Source organism: Somniosus microcephalus, unplaced genomic scaffold, assembly GCF_052327205.1.
Source record: "Somniosus microcephalus isolate GS21.2 unplaced genomic scaffold, FLI_Smic_1.0 unresolved_chr7, whole genome shotgun sequence".
Lineage (NCBI taxonomy): Eukaryota > Metazoa > Chordata > Chondrichthyes > Squaliformes > Somniosidae > Somniosus > Somniosus microcephalus.
In genome coordinates, this window is record NW_028225185.1 from 16,502,981 (window position 1) to 16,519,542 (window position 16,562).

Below are 16,562 nucleotides of genomic sequence, written 5' to 3' on the forward strand. Positions count from 1 at the left end.
CTTCAAAAAGTACTTCATTGGCTGTGAAGCGCTTTGGGACGTCCTGAGGGGGTGAAAGGCACTGGAGAAATGGGAGTCTTTGTTTTTTTCTTTCCAGATATTGTCGATTTTGGGATCCAGAGGTGCAAGCAATGGTTCGACCAGAAGCACACAGCCTGTATGATTAAACTGGTGGTCCCGCTCTTCAATCACCTCTTCTGCCTCCCGATGAAGTTCAAGTTCCTGTGCAACATCATGAAAGGTGAGGTTACCAGCAGCCCTCTCACGAAGATGCCTCCAGCCCCCTCTCTCTCTCTCAGCCACGCTCCCATCATTGATCATTGCTACGATGATCGGGCGCCCCTCCGACTTGCGTTGAAGTGCAGCGACCGTCGCTACGCTGAAAAAGGTCGGCTCGATGGAAAGGAAGACTTGGGAGGAGCAATTCAGTAGCTTAGCGCCCAGGCGCGGCCATTTTAGCGCCGCTTGTGAAAATTGACCAGTCGCTTTGCGGCGGCGCTAAACACCACCGCCGCGATCTCCGCGCTCGCAGATCGTGACGTCAGTCGAGTGTGCAATGCTCCAGTAGCGCCCCGGACCGGATATTGTGTCGCGCTCCCTGCCTTCGTGCCCACCGCTCGGAACGACGGGGAGAGGGGAACGTTTTCAAGTCGGGAAGGGGCTGGGGGAGCGCTATTTAAAGGCAGCAGCTTCCTGCCTTTTCTTGTCGGAGGGGCAGTACTGAGGGAGCAACGCACTGTCGGAGGGGCAGTACTGAGGGAGCACTGCACTGTCGGAGGGGCAGTACTGAGGGAGCGCTGCACTGTCGGAGGGGCAGTACTGAGGGAGCGCCGCACTGTCAGAGGGGCAGTACTGAGGGAGCGCCGCACTGTCGGAGGGGCAGTACTGAGGGAGCGCCGCACTGTCGGAGGGGCAGTACTGAGGGAGCGCCGCACTGTCGGAGGGGCAGTACTGAGGGAGATCCGCACTGTCGGAGGGGCGGTACTGAGGGGGCATTGCACTGTCGGAGGGGCAGTACTGAGGGAGCGCCGCACTGTCGGAGGGGCGGTACTGAGGGAGCGCCGCACTGTCGGAGGGGCAGTGCTGAGGGAGCATTGCACTGTCGGAGGGGCGGTACTGAGGGAGCGCCGCTCTGTTGGAGGGGCAGTACTGAGGGAGCGCCGCACTGTCGGAGGGACAGTACTGAGGGAGCGCCGCACTGTCGGAGGGACAGTACTGAGGGAGCACCGCACTGTCGGAGGGGCAGTACTGAGGGAGCGCCGCACTGTCGGAGGGGCAGTACTGAGGGAGCGCCGCACTGTTGGAGGGGCAGTACTGAGGGAGCGCCGCACTGTCGGAGGGGCAGTACTGAGGGAGTGCCGCACTGTCGGAGGGACAGGACTGAGGGAGCGCCGCTCTGTTGGAGGGGCAGTACTGAGGGAGCGCCGCACTGTCGGAGGGACAGTACTGAGGGAGCGCCGCTCTGTTGGAGGGGCAGTACTGAGGGAGCGCCGCACTGTCGGAGGGATGGTACTGAGGGAGCGCCTCACTGTCGGAGGGGCAGTACTGAGGGGGTGCCGCACTGTCGGAGGGGCAGTACTGAGGGAGCGCCGCACTGTCGGAGGGGCAGTACTGAGGGAGCGCCGCTCTGTCGGAGGGGCAGTACTGAGGGAGCGCCGCACTGTCGGAGGGGCAGTACTGAGGGAGCGCCGCACTGTCGGAGGGGCAGTACTGAGGGAGCGCCGCACTGTCGGAGGGTCAGTACTGAGGGAGCGCCGCACTGTCGGAGGGGCAGTACTGAGGGAGGGCCGCACTGTCGGAGGGGCAGTACTGAGGGAGCGCCGCACTGTTGGAGGGGCAGTATTGAGGGAGCGCCGCACTGTCGGAGGGGCAGTACTGAGGGAGCTCCGCACTGTCGGAGGGGCAGTACTGAGGGAGCGCCGCACTGTTGAAGGGGCAGTACTGAGGGAGCGCCGCACTGTCGGAGGGGCAGTACTGAGGGAGCGCCGCTCTGCCGGAGGGGCAGTACTGAGGGTGCGCCGCACTGTCGGAGGGGCGGTACTGAGGGAGCTCCACACTGTCGGAGGGGCAGTACTGAGGGAGCGCCGCACTGTCGGAGGGGCAGTACTGAGGGAGCGCCGCACTGTCGGAGGGGCAGTACTGAGGGAGCGCCGCACTGTCAGAGGGGCAGTACTGAGGGAGCGCCGCATTGTCGGAGGTGCTGTCTTTCGGATGAGTCCCACATTCTCACCACTCTCTGGGTAAAGAAGTTTCTCCTGAATTCCTGATTGGATTTATTACTAACTATCTTGTATTTATGGCCCCTAGTTGTGGACTCGCCCACAAGTGGTAACATTCTCTCCACACCTACCCTGTCCAACCCATTCATAATTTTAAAGACCTCTATCAGGTCACCTCTCGGCCTTCTCTTTTCTGGAGGAAAGAGCCCCAGCCTGTTCAATCTTTCCCGATAGTTATAACCTCTCAGCTCTGGTGCCGTCCTTGTAAATCTTTTTTGCACCTTCTCCAGTGCTTCTATGTCCTTCTTACAGTATTGAGACCAGGCGGGTGATTTTCATTCAGAGGTCGGAAAGGAGGCGGGACTATAACTTTCGGGTTGTAGTCCCGCCTCCATCGAGATGCGGCCAATCCACGCGATTTTGACTTGATTGACCTTGTTGGGCCCGCCCAGCGGACTCAGCAGGCCAATTAAGGGCCACCCGACAACAGGTGACGTCACAGACTGAAATTTCGTCTGTCAAGAGGTTTTGACAGATGAAATATCAGCGTTTCACAGCTGTTTGAAGCTGTCAAACACTGACAGTCTGACTTCTAACCTGAGTCCTTCTACACAGACTCAGTTAGAAATCTCACCGGCACAGAAAGCTGAAGGCTGCCGCTTTTGACAGATCGCGGCCATTCTGCTTTCAGTGCCGTTGAGATGATGGACTCCCGAAACCTAGAGGAAGGAAGGCTGTAAAGGTAAGTACAGGTAATTTAAACTTCTTTACACACTTTAGACACACCAAACACACTTACCTTTGCACTCATGCACCCATCACTCACCTGAACACCGACATCGCGATCCCTCCAAGTCCTTCAACCCGACGGCCCGCCTCGCTAACTTGGCGTGGTTTGGAGCTGTCGGGAATCCCACACTTCAACCTTCAAAATAGGGATTAGGCTAAAAACTGCCCGTTAACTACCTGATAACAGGCAGTTAATTGGCACTAATCCCTTCCCACCTCGGGGAGGCGGATCCCAGTGTGGGGTGGGTACCCGCCTCCTTTGAAACTTACCTGGAGGTGGGTTGGGGGTGGGATGGTGTCGGGTCCCCCGAATTCGGGATTTTAACCCCCCGCATGCCTCCAATCCCGACTCCGCGGATCAATGAATATCGACCCCCAGGACTGTGCACAGTTCTCAAGGTGCGGCCTGACCAGGGTCCTATACAACTTCAGCATAACTTCACTACTTTTGAATTCTAGACCCCTAGAAATAAATCCCAGTGCTTAGTTTGCATGTTTAATTGCTTTGCTCACCTGCGCTGCTGTTTTGAATAATTTGTTCACCTGTATCCCTAGACACCTTTGCTCTTCTACACCAGTCAGTTTCTTATTTTCATAGAATCATACCGTACAGAAGGACGCCATTCGGCCCATCGTGCCTGATGGGGCCCATCGTGCCTGCACCGGCTCTTTGAAATGTGTCCACAGCACATAACCATCTCCAGGTCCACACGAATCTGGCAGGATTATTCAGAAAGTGTAAGGATTAGAACCCGGGCCATACTCATATGAGCTGATGGCATTCGTACCAGCCTCCTCTCCACGCTAATTTAACATGGGGTTAACCATTAATGGGTTTGAATAGTGCCAAAAGATATCTGGTATGGGACAGTGTAGAGGGAGCTTTACTCTGTATCTAACCCGTGCTGTACCTGCCCAGGGAGTGTTTGATGGGACAGTGTAGAGGGAGCTTTACTCTGTATCTAACCCGTGCTGTACCTGCCCTGGGAGTGTTTGATGGGACAGTGTAGAGGGAGCTTTACTCTGTATCTAACCTGTGCTGTACCTGCCCTGGGAGTGTTTGGCGGGACAGTGTAGAGGGAGCTTTACTCTGTATCTAACCCGTGCTGTACCTGCCCTGGGAGTGTTTGATGGGACAGTGCAGAGGGGGCTTTACTCTGTATCTAACCCGTGCTGTACCGGCCCTGGGAGTGTTTGATGGGACAGTGTAGAGGGAGCTTTACTCTGTATCTAACCCGTGCTGTACCTGCCCTGGGTGTGTTTGATGGGGACAGTGTAGAGGGAGCTTCACTCTGTATCTAACCTGTGCTGTACCTGCCCTGGGAGTGTTTGATGGGACAGTATAGAGGGAGCTTTACTCTGTATCTAACCCATGCTGTACCTGCCCTGGGAGTGTTTGATGGGACAGTGTAGAGGGAGCTTTACTCTGTATCTAACCCGTGCTGTACCTGCCCTGGGAGTGTTTGATGAGACAGTGTAGAGGGAGCTTTACTCTGTATCTAACCCGTGCTGTGCCTGCCCTGGGAGTGTTTGATCGGACAGTGTAGTGGGAGCTTTACTCTGTATCTAACCTGTGCTGTACCTGCCCTGGGAGTGTTTGATGGGGACAGTGTCGAGGGAGCTTTACTCTGTATCTAACCCGTGCTGTACCTGCCCTGGGAGTGTTTGATGGGACAGTGTAGAGGGAGCTTTACTTTGTATCTAACCTGTGCTGTACCTGCCCTGGAGTGTTTGATGGGAAAGTGTAGAGGGAGCTTTACTCTGCATCTAACCCGTGCTGTACCTGCCCTGGGAGTGTTTGATGGGACAGTGTAGAGGGAGCTTTACTCTGTATCTACGGTTTTTATGTGTGTGTGTGTGCCATCTCTCGGTGTTCAGTCCTGTTGACTATCCCGTTGCAGTGATGACCCCCTGGTGCAAGGACCGGATCCCGGTGGACTCCAACTTTGGCCAACTCTACGACAAAGTCAACGGCTCGGTGGACAACCTGAACCAGGACTTCACCACGGAAATGGCCATCAGCGTAGGTATCGCGTGGCGTGACGGCGGCTGTTCGTTCTCTCGGGTGGGCCAGCTGACATACAACCACGGCGATCGGTACAGTGCCCGCCTCTATTGCCACGCGGTGCTGATTCACCTTTGGTGTTTACTCATTCTCGCGACGTGGGTGTCACTGGCAAGGCCGGCATTTATTGCCCATCCCTAATTGCCCCTTGAGAAGGTGGTGGTGAGCCGCCTTCTTGAACCGCTGCAGTCCCGTGTGGTGAAGGTGAAGGGCTGAGATGATTGGCCTCCAACCACCACAACCATCTTCCTTTGTGCTCGGTATGACTCCAGCCAGTGGAGAGTTTTCCCCCCCGATTCCCATTGACTTCAGATTTACTGGGGCTCCTTGATGCCACACTCGGTCAAATGCTGCCTTGATGTCAAGGGCAGTCACTCTCACCTCACCTCTGGAATTCAGCTCCTTTGTCCATGTTTGGACCAAGGCTGTAATGAGGTCGGGAGCCAAGTGGTCCTGGCGGAACCCAAACTGGGCATCAGTGAGCAGGTTATAGGTGAGCAAGTTTTTTGTTTTGGTTTTTTTATTCGTTTTTATGGGATGTGGGCGTCGCTGGCTAGGCCTGCATTTATTGCCCATCCCTAATCGCCCCTTGAGAAGGTGGTGGTGAGCCGCCTTCTTGAACCGCTGCAGTCCGTGTGGTGAAGGTGCTCCCACAGCGCTGTTAGGAAGGGAGTTCCAGGATTTTGACCCAGCGACGATGAAGGAACGGCCGATATATTTCCAAGTCAGGATGGTGTGTGACTGGGGGGTAAGAGTGGTGGCTGTGGGCCTTCTTGAACCACTAGTGGTTTCATTGTCCAATTCTGAGGGCGTGTTGGTGTGGGACGGGAGTCACATATAGGCCCAGACTGGGTAAGGACGGCAGGTTCCCTTCCCCTAAAGGGACATTAGTGAACCATTTGGTTCTTATTATGACAATCTGACATCTTCATGGTCACTTTACTGATCCCAGCACTTTATTTCCAGATTATTTTAACTGAATTCAAACTCTCAAACCTGCCATGGTGGGATTTGAACTCACCGGGAGCAGTAGCACAGTGGTTATGTCACTGGGCTAGTAATCCAGGGGCCTGGACTAATAATCGATGAGACGTGAGTTCAGATCCCATCACGGCAGCTGGGGAATTTAAATTCACTTAATTAAATAAAGCTGAAATAAAAAAGCTAGTATCAATAATGGTGACCATGAAACTACAAGATTGTAATAAAAACCCAGCTGGTTCACTAATGTCCTTTAGGGAAGGAAATCTACCGTCCTTACCCGGTCTGGCCGATATGGCACTCCAGACCCACAGCAATGTGGTTGACTCTTAACTGCCCTCTGAAATGGCCGAGCGAGCCATTCAGTTATACTAAACTGGTATAAAAGAATAGCGGCTCAAGAAGGCTGCTCACCACCACCTTCTCAAGGGGCAATTAGGGCCTTGCCAGTGATGCCCACATCCTATGAATGAATTTTTAAAAATCCTTCTTTGGATTATTGACCAGAAACTTAACTGGACCAGCCACATAAATACTGCGGCAACAAGAGCAGGTCACAGGCTGGGAATTCTGCGGCGAGTGTCTCACCTCCTGACTCCCCAAAGCCTTTCCACCATCCACAAGGCACAAGTCAGGAGTGTGATGGAATACTCTCCACTTGCCTGGATGAGTGCAACTCCAACAACACTCAAGAAGCTCGACACCACCCAGGACAAAGCAGCCCACTTGATTGGCACCACATCCACCAGCGGCGCACCGTGGCTGCAGTGTGTACCATCTACAAGATGCACTGCAGCAACTCGCCAAGGCTTCTTCGGCAGCACCTCCCAAACCCGCCACCTCTTCCACCTAGAAGGACAAGGGCAGCAGGCGCATGGGAACACCACCACCTCCAAGTTCCCCTCCAAGTCACACACACCATCCCGACTTGGAAATATATCGTCCGTTCCTTCATCGTCGCTGGGTCAAAATCCTGGAACTCCCTCCCTAACAGCACTGTGGGAGCACCTTCACCACACGGACTGCAGCGGTTCAAGAAGGCGGCTCACCACCACCTTCTCAAGGGGCATTAGGGGACGGGCAATAAATGCCGGCCTCGCCAGCGACGCCCACATCCCATAAACACATTTTTTAAAAGGCCTCTGGTGAGATGATGGTGCCATTGGATCTTTTACATCCACCTGAGAGGGCGGGCCCGGGGCCTCTGAATAATGTTTCATCCAAAAGACGGCACCTCCGAATGTGCTGCAATCCCTTCGTACTCATACTGGAAGTGTCGGTCTGGATTATGGGCTCGAGCGTCTGGAGTGGGGCTCGAACCCACGACCTTCTGACCCAGAGGCGAGAGCCACAGCCGACACCAAACAGCCACTTGGATTTAGAGAACACCTTCAACGTAGAAAAACGCCTCGATTTTAAAATTATCATCCTTGTTTTCAAATCCCTCCATGGCCTCCTCGCCTCCTCCCTATCTCTGTAACCTCCTCCAGCCCCTACAACCCTCCGAGATCTCTGCGCTCCTCCAATTCTGGCCTCTTGTTCATGCCTTTGTTACCTCTAGACTTGACTATTCCAACACACTCCTGGCTGGCCTCCCACATTCTACCCAACGTAAACTTGAGGTCATCCAAAACTCGGCTGCCTGTGTCCTAACTCGCACCGAGTCCCGTTCACCCGTCGCTCCCTGTGCTCGCTGACCTACATTGGCTCCCGGTTAAGCAACGTCTCGATTTCAAAATTCTCATCCTCCTGTTCAAATCCCCTCCCTGGCCCTCATACCCCTCCCTATCAATTCAATTCAATTAAATTCAAATCGCTTTATTGGCATGACAAGTTACATCTTATGTTGCCAAAGCATCGAAAAACATTCATGTTTGTACACAAAAATACAGATCTATGCATACAGTGTATAAACAGATATATCCCTGAGTGTATAAATATACTTTCATATAATTTATATATACTCTTTTCTTATATTTAGTGGTTGTCCCTCTGTTTATGGCAAGCTGTAACATAGTGTGCCGCTAGTGTTACACAATTTCTCTCTTCCCCTAGTAGGTATGGGAGTTTTTGGTCGTCATTCAAATTTCTGAATTCCGGGCATATTTTTGTGAATTTTGGGTAGAAGTTCTCCCTTATGCCCTGATATTTTCTACAAGCTGTGAGGAAGTGCATCTCTGTCTCTACCACTCCCTGACTGCAGTGAGAGCATATCCTGTCCTCTCTTGGTAGCCGGGTCTGCCTGTGTCTACCTTTTTCGATCGCCAGGCTATGTTCACTAAGTCTGTACATTGTCAAGGTTTTTCTCAGTTTGCTATCCTTTACCATGGTCAGGTAATCAGCCATGTTGTATTGTCTGTTTAGGGCCAAGCAGCAATTGAGTTTGCTTTGGGTTTTTGTTGTTTCTGCCCAATATGACAGATATTTTTCCTTTTGCTTAGCGACGATTGTGTTGGGTCGAATTCTTTGTGTTACGCTGTCACTGTCCTGGGGCTGGTTATTGTTAGTAGTGTTAGTAGTTACTTCACTGAGTCCCAGGACTAGTTGACTGAGGGTATTCTTCTTTATGGTCCTCTCTTGGCATTTCAGGGCTTCGTAATGATAGCATTGGGGGTTGCTCATTTCTAGGTGTTTCCAAAATTTGGTGGCTCTTTTTTGGATAGTGATTATTAATGGATATTGGCCTAGTTCTGCCCTGCATGCATTGTTTACGGTTTTCCTTTGAATCCGGAGGATACTTTTACAGAATTCTGCATGTAGGATCTCAATTGGGTGTTTGTCCCATTTTGCAAATTCTTGTTGTGTTAGCGGTCCCCACACCTCACTGCCATAGAGTGCAATTGGTTCAATTACTGATTTGAAAATTTTGAGCCAAATGCTAATTGGGATTTCTATTTGGATTGATTTTTTAATGGCATAGAAAGCCCTTCTTGCTTTCTCTTTCAGTTCATTCACAGCCAGTTTGAAATTTCCCGTAGAACTGATTTAAAAAAAAAAAAATTTCCCCTATCTCTGTAACCTCCTCCAGCTCCCCACAACCCTCCGAGATCTCGGCGCTCCTCCAATTCCGGCCTCTTGCGCATCCCCCCGATTTCCATCGCTCCACCATTGGCGGCCGTGCCTTCAGCCGCCTGGGCCCCGAGCTCTGGAATTCCCTCCCTAAACCTCTCCGCCTCTCTCTCCTCCTTTAAGACGCTCCTTAAAACCGACCTCTTTGACCAAGCTTTTGGTCACCTGTCCTAATATCTCCTTATGTGGCTCGGGATCAAATCTGGTTTGGTAATGCTACCGTAAAACGCCTTGCGACGTCAATGGCGCTATATAAATGCAAGTTGTTGTTGTTCAGGTGCTTCACAGGCGCGTTATCAGAAAAATTGAGGGAAAAAAACTCGAAACAAGGAACGTCAACTTAGCAAACTTCACTTCTTCCTTTCCGTGCCCAGAAAATAGAGCAAGAATCCATAATAGGCGCCAACATCTCAAAAGCAGAAATTACCGGGACGGTGCGGGAGGAGCTACTGAAGAAGCGGACCGTCCTGGAAAACATTGTGTTGATATTTAAGCTGTTGGCCTCCCTCACGTTCCTCATCCTCTTCATCTCGTGAGTAAGATTTCATGTCTCCCTCTTCGTGCAGCGAGATTCTTCAAAATTGAGGATTCGGCGGGGTAGATATAGAGAGAAGCTGTTTCCTCTGGTGGGGGGAGTCCAGAACAAGGGGGGGGGCGTCACCTTAAAATTAGAGCCAGGCCGTTCAGGGGTGATGTCAGGAAGCACTTCTTCACACAAAGGCTGGTGGAAATCTGGAACTCGCTCCCCCAAAAAGCTGTCGAGGCTGGGGGTCAATTGGAAATATCAAAACGGAGATTGATAGGTTTTTGTTGGGTAAGGGGATTAAGGGTTACGGAACCAAGGTGTGTAGATGGAGTTAAGATACAGAACAGACATTTGAATGGTAGAACAGAAGTGCCAGGCAATGACTATCTCCAACAAGCGAGAGTCTAACCACCTCCCCTTGACATTCAACATCATTACCATCACCGAATCCCCCACTATCAATATCCTGGGGGTCACCATTGGCCAGAAACTTAACTGGGCCAGCCACATAAATACTGTGGCAACAAGAGCAGGTCAGAGGCTGGGTATTCTGCGGCGAGTGTCTCACCTCTTGACTCCCCAAAGCCTTTCCACCATCTACAAGGCACAAGTCAGGCGTGTGATGGAATACTCTCCACTTGCCTGGATGAGTGCAGCTCCAACAACACTCAGGAAGCTCGACACCATCCAGGACAAAGCAGCCCGCTTGATTGGCACCCCGTCCACCACCTTAAACATCCACTCCCTCCACCACCGGCGCACCGTGGCTGCAGTGTGTACCATCTACAAGATGCACTGCAGCAACTCGCCAAGGCTTCTTCGGCAGCACCTCCCAAACCCGCGACCTCTTCCACCTAGAAGGACAAGGGCAGCAGGCGCATGGGAACACCACCACTTCCAAGTTCCCCTCCGAGTCACACACCCCATCCTGAGTTGGAAATATATCGGTCGTTCCTTCATCGTCGCTGGGTCAAAATCCTGGAACTCCCTCCCTAACAGCACTGTGGGAGCACCTTCACCACACGGACTGCAGCGGTTCAAGAAGGCGGCTCACCACCACCTTCTCGAGGGCAACTAGGGATGGGCAATAAATGCCGGCCTTGCCAGCGACGCCCACATCCCATAAACGAGTAAAAAAAACAGGCTGAATGGCCTCCTCCTGTTCCTATGTTGCTAGACTAATTGTCCCATATACACTTGAGTATAAGACAACCCCGTCCATGCTCTGCACACGTTCCTCGTGAGCTGCCTGTGCGGGGTTCCATCGCCCGAGGAGGGTCGGAGAGCAATTTTTCCAGAATTTAGCTTTTTCCTTATTGGCATCTCCCAGGAGATGTGGTGGTTGCCAGCTTTGGTTGGACGCGTTCCCAGAGGTTTCAAACCGCATGACCTCCCATCTCCAACCGCCCCACCTGCTCAAACACCCTTTCTTTCCCCATTTCCAATGATATAATAACTAACAAACAGAGAGACCCGGGGGGTGCTTGTGCACAAATCTTTGAAGGTGGCAGGACAGGTTAACAAAGCGGTTAATAAAGCATACGGGGTCCTGGGCTTTATAACTTCACCAGGATGTTACCTGGGCTGGAGCGCTTCAGCTATGAAGAGAGACTGGACAGGCTGGGGTTGTTTTCCTTAGAGCAGAGAAGGCTGAGGGGGGACCTGATTGAGGTGTACAAAATTATGAGGGGCATAGATAGGGTAGATAGAAAGGAACTTTTCCCCTTAGTAGAGGGGTCAATAACCAGGGGGCATAGTTTCAAGGTAAGGGGCAGGAGGTTTAGAGGGGATTTGAGGAAAAACTTTTTCACCCAGAGGGTGGTTGGAATCTGGAACTCACTGCCTGAAAGGATGGTCGAGGCAGGAACCCTCACAACATTCAAGAAGCATTTAGATGAGCACTTGAAACGCCATAGCATACAAGGCTAGGGACCAAGTGCTGGAAAATGGGATTAGAATAAACGGGGCTTGATGGCCGGCGCGGACACGATGGGCCAAAGGGCCTCTTTCTGTGCTGTATAACTCTATGACCCTATGACCCTAAATAGAGGCATGGGGGGGATTTTAACTCGGGTGCGGGATGGTGTCGTCTTATCCAAATTTCGTGTTTCCCACACGAATCTAAATGGATGTGGGAGATTGATGCAATTTTAACTTAATTGGCCAATTGATTTCCAACGTGTGGGAAGCCTTTGCAAATGGATTTTTCATGACTGAAAGTCCCCTCCGATGACGTCATCATTGCTGCTGCATTTAAGGTCCACAGCAAGCCTTGCTTCTTCTGCAGACTGCCATAGAGTACAAAGGCAAGGAAGTTATGATGAACCTTTATAAAACACTGGTCCAACCTCAACTGGAGTATTGTGTCCAATTCTGGGCACCGCACTTTAGGAAGGATGTGAAGGCCTTAGAGAGGGTGCAGGGGAGATTTACGAGAATGCTTCCCGGGAATGAGGGATTACAGTTATGTGGAGAGACTGGAGAAGCTGGGATTGTTTTCCTTAGAGCAGAGAAGGTTAAGAGGAGATTTGATAGAGGCGTTCAAAATCATGAGGAGTAAATAAGGAGAAGCTGTTCCCAGTGGCTGAAAATGGGATTAGATTAGACAGGGCTTGATGGCCGGCGCGGACGCGATGGGCTGAAGGGCCTCTTTCTGTGCTGTATAACTCTATGACTCTAAGGGTCGCTAACCAGAGGGCACAGATTTAAGGTGATTAACAAAAGAACCAAAGGCGACATGAAGAAAAACTTTTTTACACAACGAGTGGTTAGGATTTGGAATACGCTGCCTGATAGGGTGGAGGAGGGAGATTCAATAGTAGCCTTCAAAAGGGAATTGGATAAATACTTGAAGGAGAAAAAGATTGAAGGGATATTGGGAAAGAGTGGGTGGAGTGGGATTAACGGGATTGCTCTTTGAGAGAGAGCCAGCGCAGACTCAATGGGCCGAATGGCCTCCTCCTAAGATTCTGAAGGGGGATTGACAGGGTGGATGCTGAGAGGATGTTTCCCCTCTTGGAGGAATCTAGAACTAGGGGGCTCATAGTTTCAGAATAAGGGGGCGCCCATTTAAAACGGAAATGAGGAGGAATTTCTTCTCTCAGAGGGTCGTGAATCTGTGGAATTCTCTGCCCCAGAGAGCCGTGGAGGGCTGGGTCATTGAATACATTGAAGGTGAAGATAGACAGATTTTTCAACGGTAAGGGAGTGAAGGGTTATGGGGAGCTGGCAGGGAAGTGGAGTCAAGGCCAAGATCAGATCAGCCATGATCTTATTGAATGGCGGAGCAGGCTCGAGGGGCCGAATGGCCGACTCCTGCTCCTACGTCTTATGTTCTTATGTTCTTATGTTATTTTCTACGATTCTAGTTATGTTCTACGATTCCATTAATTTTATTTAAGGCAGCAGTGCATGTAACCGGTCTCTCTCTCTCTCTTTCTCTCTTCAGTTCCTTCTTGTACACGTATAGCTTCAACCAAGACATTCGCTACGACAACATATACATCAGCACTTATTTTCGTCAGCTTGACGCGCGACGGAGGAAGGCGGTGAGTGGCGGCGGTGGTTGGTCGCCATGGCGAGGGACGGCGGTGGGCGGCGTTCCCTCTAAATTGCCCTTTGCCGCGTTTACTTCAACGCGCGGCCCCCCTTTAAGTCCCTGCACACCCGCGGTATTACAAATGGGAGAGCTTGTGCGGGCAGCTTAGAGGGAATGTCGGTGGTGAGGCGTGCTGGCTTGCTCGGGTCTCTGTATGTTGGAGTGTTGTTGTGGAGTATTTTAAGCCAACACTCGACACAAGGTTTTAGATTGTTATTCAAATGGTCTTTATTACACTGGTGGGGAGACAATCTCTACTGGCGCACCAGGAGACTTCTCCAAGTTGATACAGTAAGCGTTACATATTTATGCACAATCCCGTTACACTGTTTTAATTGGCCTAAGGCCCGCATGCACTGTTGCTGATTGGCTAATTCCCTATCTGGTGACACACAACCGTTCGCCTATATTTTATTGTCACATGATCTTTATGATCTCACCTGTTGTTATATTTTTGTAACCTTTAGTAAAACCACATGTCTGCACATCTGTCTTGCTGTGCCCCGTGTGGTTTTACTTATCTCTAGGTTCCATAGTTTGTGGTTAATCATAGATGGTGCTTCTGAGCTAATCTCATCTACTCTTGAAAAGCATCGAGACCTTGTGGTCAGCATGTCTGAGCTATCTCGGCCGGTCTCTGTCTCAACCGCTTCTGGTGTGCAAGCTGCATTGTTAACCCCTTAATTCCTGAAGGACGCCGATGTCCCACTTCAGGGAGTCGTCGTACGGGGTGCGTTCAAAGGGAACACCTCGCAACACACAGTTCAGCAGCTCCTCGCTCCCCACTCCCAAAGTTAGGCACGGCTCCCATCTCCCAAATCAACCCGCAAGACTCTGCGACGGTGCTGATGCAAGTCTGACCCTATCAGTTTGGCACTGGGCGGGGAGGGTCAGACTCTGTGGTTTTGGTAGTTCAGGATTCATGAAGCTCGTCTTTCGATTGGGCACTTTACCACCTTCAGGATTCAACATCGAGTTCAACAATTTCAGATCATAACCACTGGTCCCATTTTTTTCAGACGGCAGCTGTTGATGATTCTGCCATTCCCATTTACACCTCCTCTAGACCCATCCTTTGTTCCTTTACTTCTCCCGTTACTATCTCCTTTTGCCTCGCACCATCACCCCTTTTGTCATTTAATCTCTCCTGCCCTTCCACCCAATCACAAACCTTCCCTTTTGTTCTTTCCTCCATCTCCCCACTTTCCCTGCCCCTGCACCTGCTCAAAACCTGTTACCTCTCCAGTTTTCCAGTTCTGACGAGAGGTCACAGACCTGAAACGTTGGGGGGTGTAAGCGAGGAAAATCTGGATGGTAAAACAGAACTAACAGACTCAGGTGTTACCCAGATCAATAGTTTATTATGAGTGCACACGGGAGAACCACCTCAGCCAACCCCAGCTGGAGGCTCTGTTCTCAGAGGAAAAGTGACAATACAGCTTAGTTTATAGAGTTTATTAGACAACACCCACTTATTACTAATGGGGTGTATACATGAGAATATTGATACTTCATTGGTTTACATGGTTAATCAATCAACTACTAAGCCTGTCCCTCGAACTCGAGTACCCCCTGAATACATCAGTAAAAAGCTTGTCGACTGTAGGAGGCTTCATATTCATGAGCTATCTCTTACTCTTGTTATCGGTATGGGAAAGTATTTTCCAGCAGAGACATGGCTAGCTGGATACAAAGCCACACTGAATTATGCAGCTGGCTGACTACTTCTTCAAGGCCTTATTTGCTGCTGCTTCTTAAGCGTGCCTTTATACTCTTATCTCTTCCAAGAACAGGCTCTTTCTAAACAGTTACCAAGTTGTAATTACAAGCAACATTTCAGAATGTCAGCTAATTTCTATTTATGTTAGTCTAAAAAGGGTTAATATAGCCAAGTATCCCATGGTGCTTTGCGTTTCGTTTTCCAGCTAACAAGACTAAATGGTACCTTTCAGACAGTTTTATACCGGTCGAATATTGAGGACCCCTTTATATCCCTTAAACCAAATTTTATCTTAACAGGGGAATTTCGCCAGCCCCAGGGAGGCGGGTATAGAGGCGGGACTGCTGGGAAAATGGCAGAAACTGGGAGCGGGTACCCGACCCGCCTCCGTGCCACCTTCCCGGGAGGCAGGTCCCCGACTCGCGCAGAGACCCGTCTACTCGTTAACAGGCAGTTAAGAGGCTTTTCCCCATTTTACCCCTGAAAGTGCGGGCTTCCCGAGGGCTGCGAACCTCGCCAGGGTCAGCGAGGCGAGCAGTGGGTCTGCGGGGGGTGAGAGGGGCCGAAATGTCAGCTGTGGAGGTGAGTGATGGGTGCAAGTGTGGACAGGCAAATATGAGAGGTGAGTGTAAAGTGTTAGAAAAAGTTTACTTACCTTTGCTTCTTCCTGCAGGCTTCAACCGTTGGGGATCCGGAGGTGCCTCATCTCAACGGCAGAGATGACAGAATGGCTGCTGCATTCTCAGATGCAGCAGCCATCTGATTTCTGCTGAGGAGAGAGGTCTTGGTGATCCTTCTGTGCAAGGGCTCACCTTAGAACAGAGATTGTCAGTGTCTGACGGCTTCTCAAAGCTGTCAAACGCTGACAATTCATTGGCAAAAATTTTCAACAGATGAAACGTCATACGCTGACGTCCTCTGTCACCGGTTTTCCCTTAATTGGCCGGCTATGCCCGCAGGGCGGGCTTAACAAGGTCTTACTCCAATTATATAGGGCCTTGGTGAGACCACACCTGGAGCACTGTGTACAATTTTGGTCTCCTTACCTAAGGAAGGATATACTTGTCATAGAGTGAGTGCAACGAAGGTTCACGAGATTGATTCCTGGGATGGCGGGACTGTCGTATGAGAAGAGATTGAGTAAACTAGGCCTGTATTCTCTTGAATTCAGAAGAATGAGAGGGGATCTCACTGAAGCGTACAAAATTATTACAGGGCTTGATAGGGTGGATGTTGGGAGAATGTTTCCCTTGGCTGGGGAGTCTAGAACCAGGGGCCACAGCCTCAGGATAAAGGGTCGGCCATTCAGGACTGAGATGAGAAGACGTTTCTTCACACAGAGGGTGGTGAATCTTTGGAATTCTCTACCCCAGAGGGCTGTGGAGGCTCAGTCATTGGGAATATTCAAAACAGAAGTCGATAGATTTCTGCCCAGTAAGGGCATCAAGGGATATGGCGATAGGGCCGGTGAATGGGGTTGAGGCAGAAGATCAGCCATGATCTCATTGAATGGCGGAGCAGGCTCGAGGGGCCGAATGGCTGACTCCTGCTCCTATTTCTTAAGTTCTTATGTCTTTAGTCACCTCATGGATTTC

At 50.9% G+C, this 16,562-nt stretch overlaps 1 protein-coding gene across 1 annotated transcript in view; it reads left to right on the plus strand.

The window, feature by feature from the left end:
* Positions 1-16,562, plus strand: part of dcst1 (DC-STAMP domain containing 1) — a 92,881-nt gene that overhangs the window by 40,283 nt on the left and 36,036 nt on the right. Inside the window, exons 7-10 of the mRNA XM_085978728.1 lie at positions 98-241; positions 4,910-5,031; positions 9,498-9,655; positions 13,098-13,197. Coding sequence (XP_085834854.1) covers positions 98-241; positions 4,910-5,031; positions 9,498-9,655; positions 13,098-13,197 — 524 coding nt within the window. The remainder of the gene's footprint in view (positions 1-97; positions 242-4,909; positions 5,032-9,497; positions 9,656-13,097; positions 13,198-16,562) is intronic.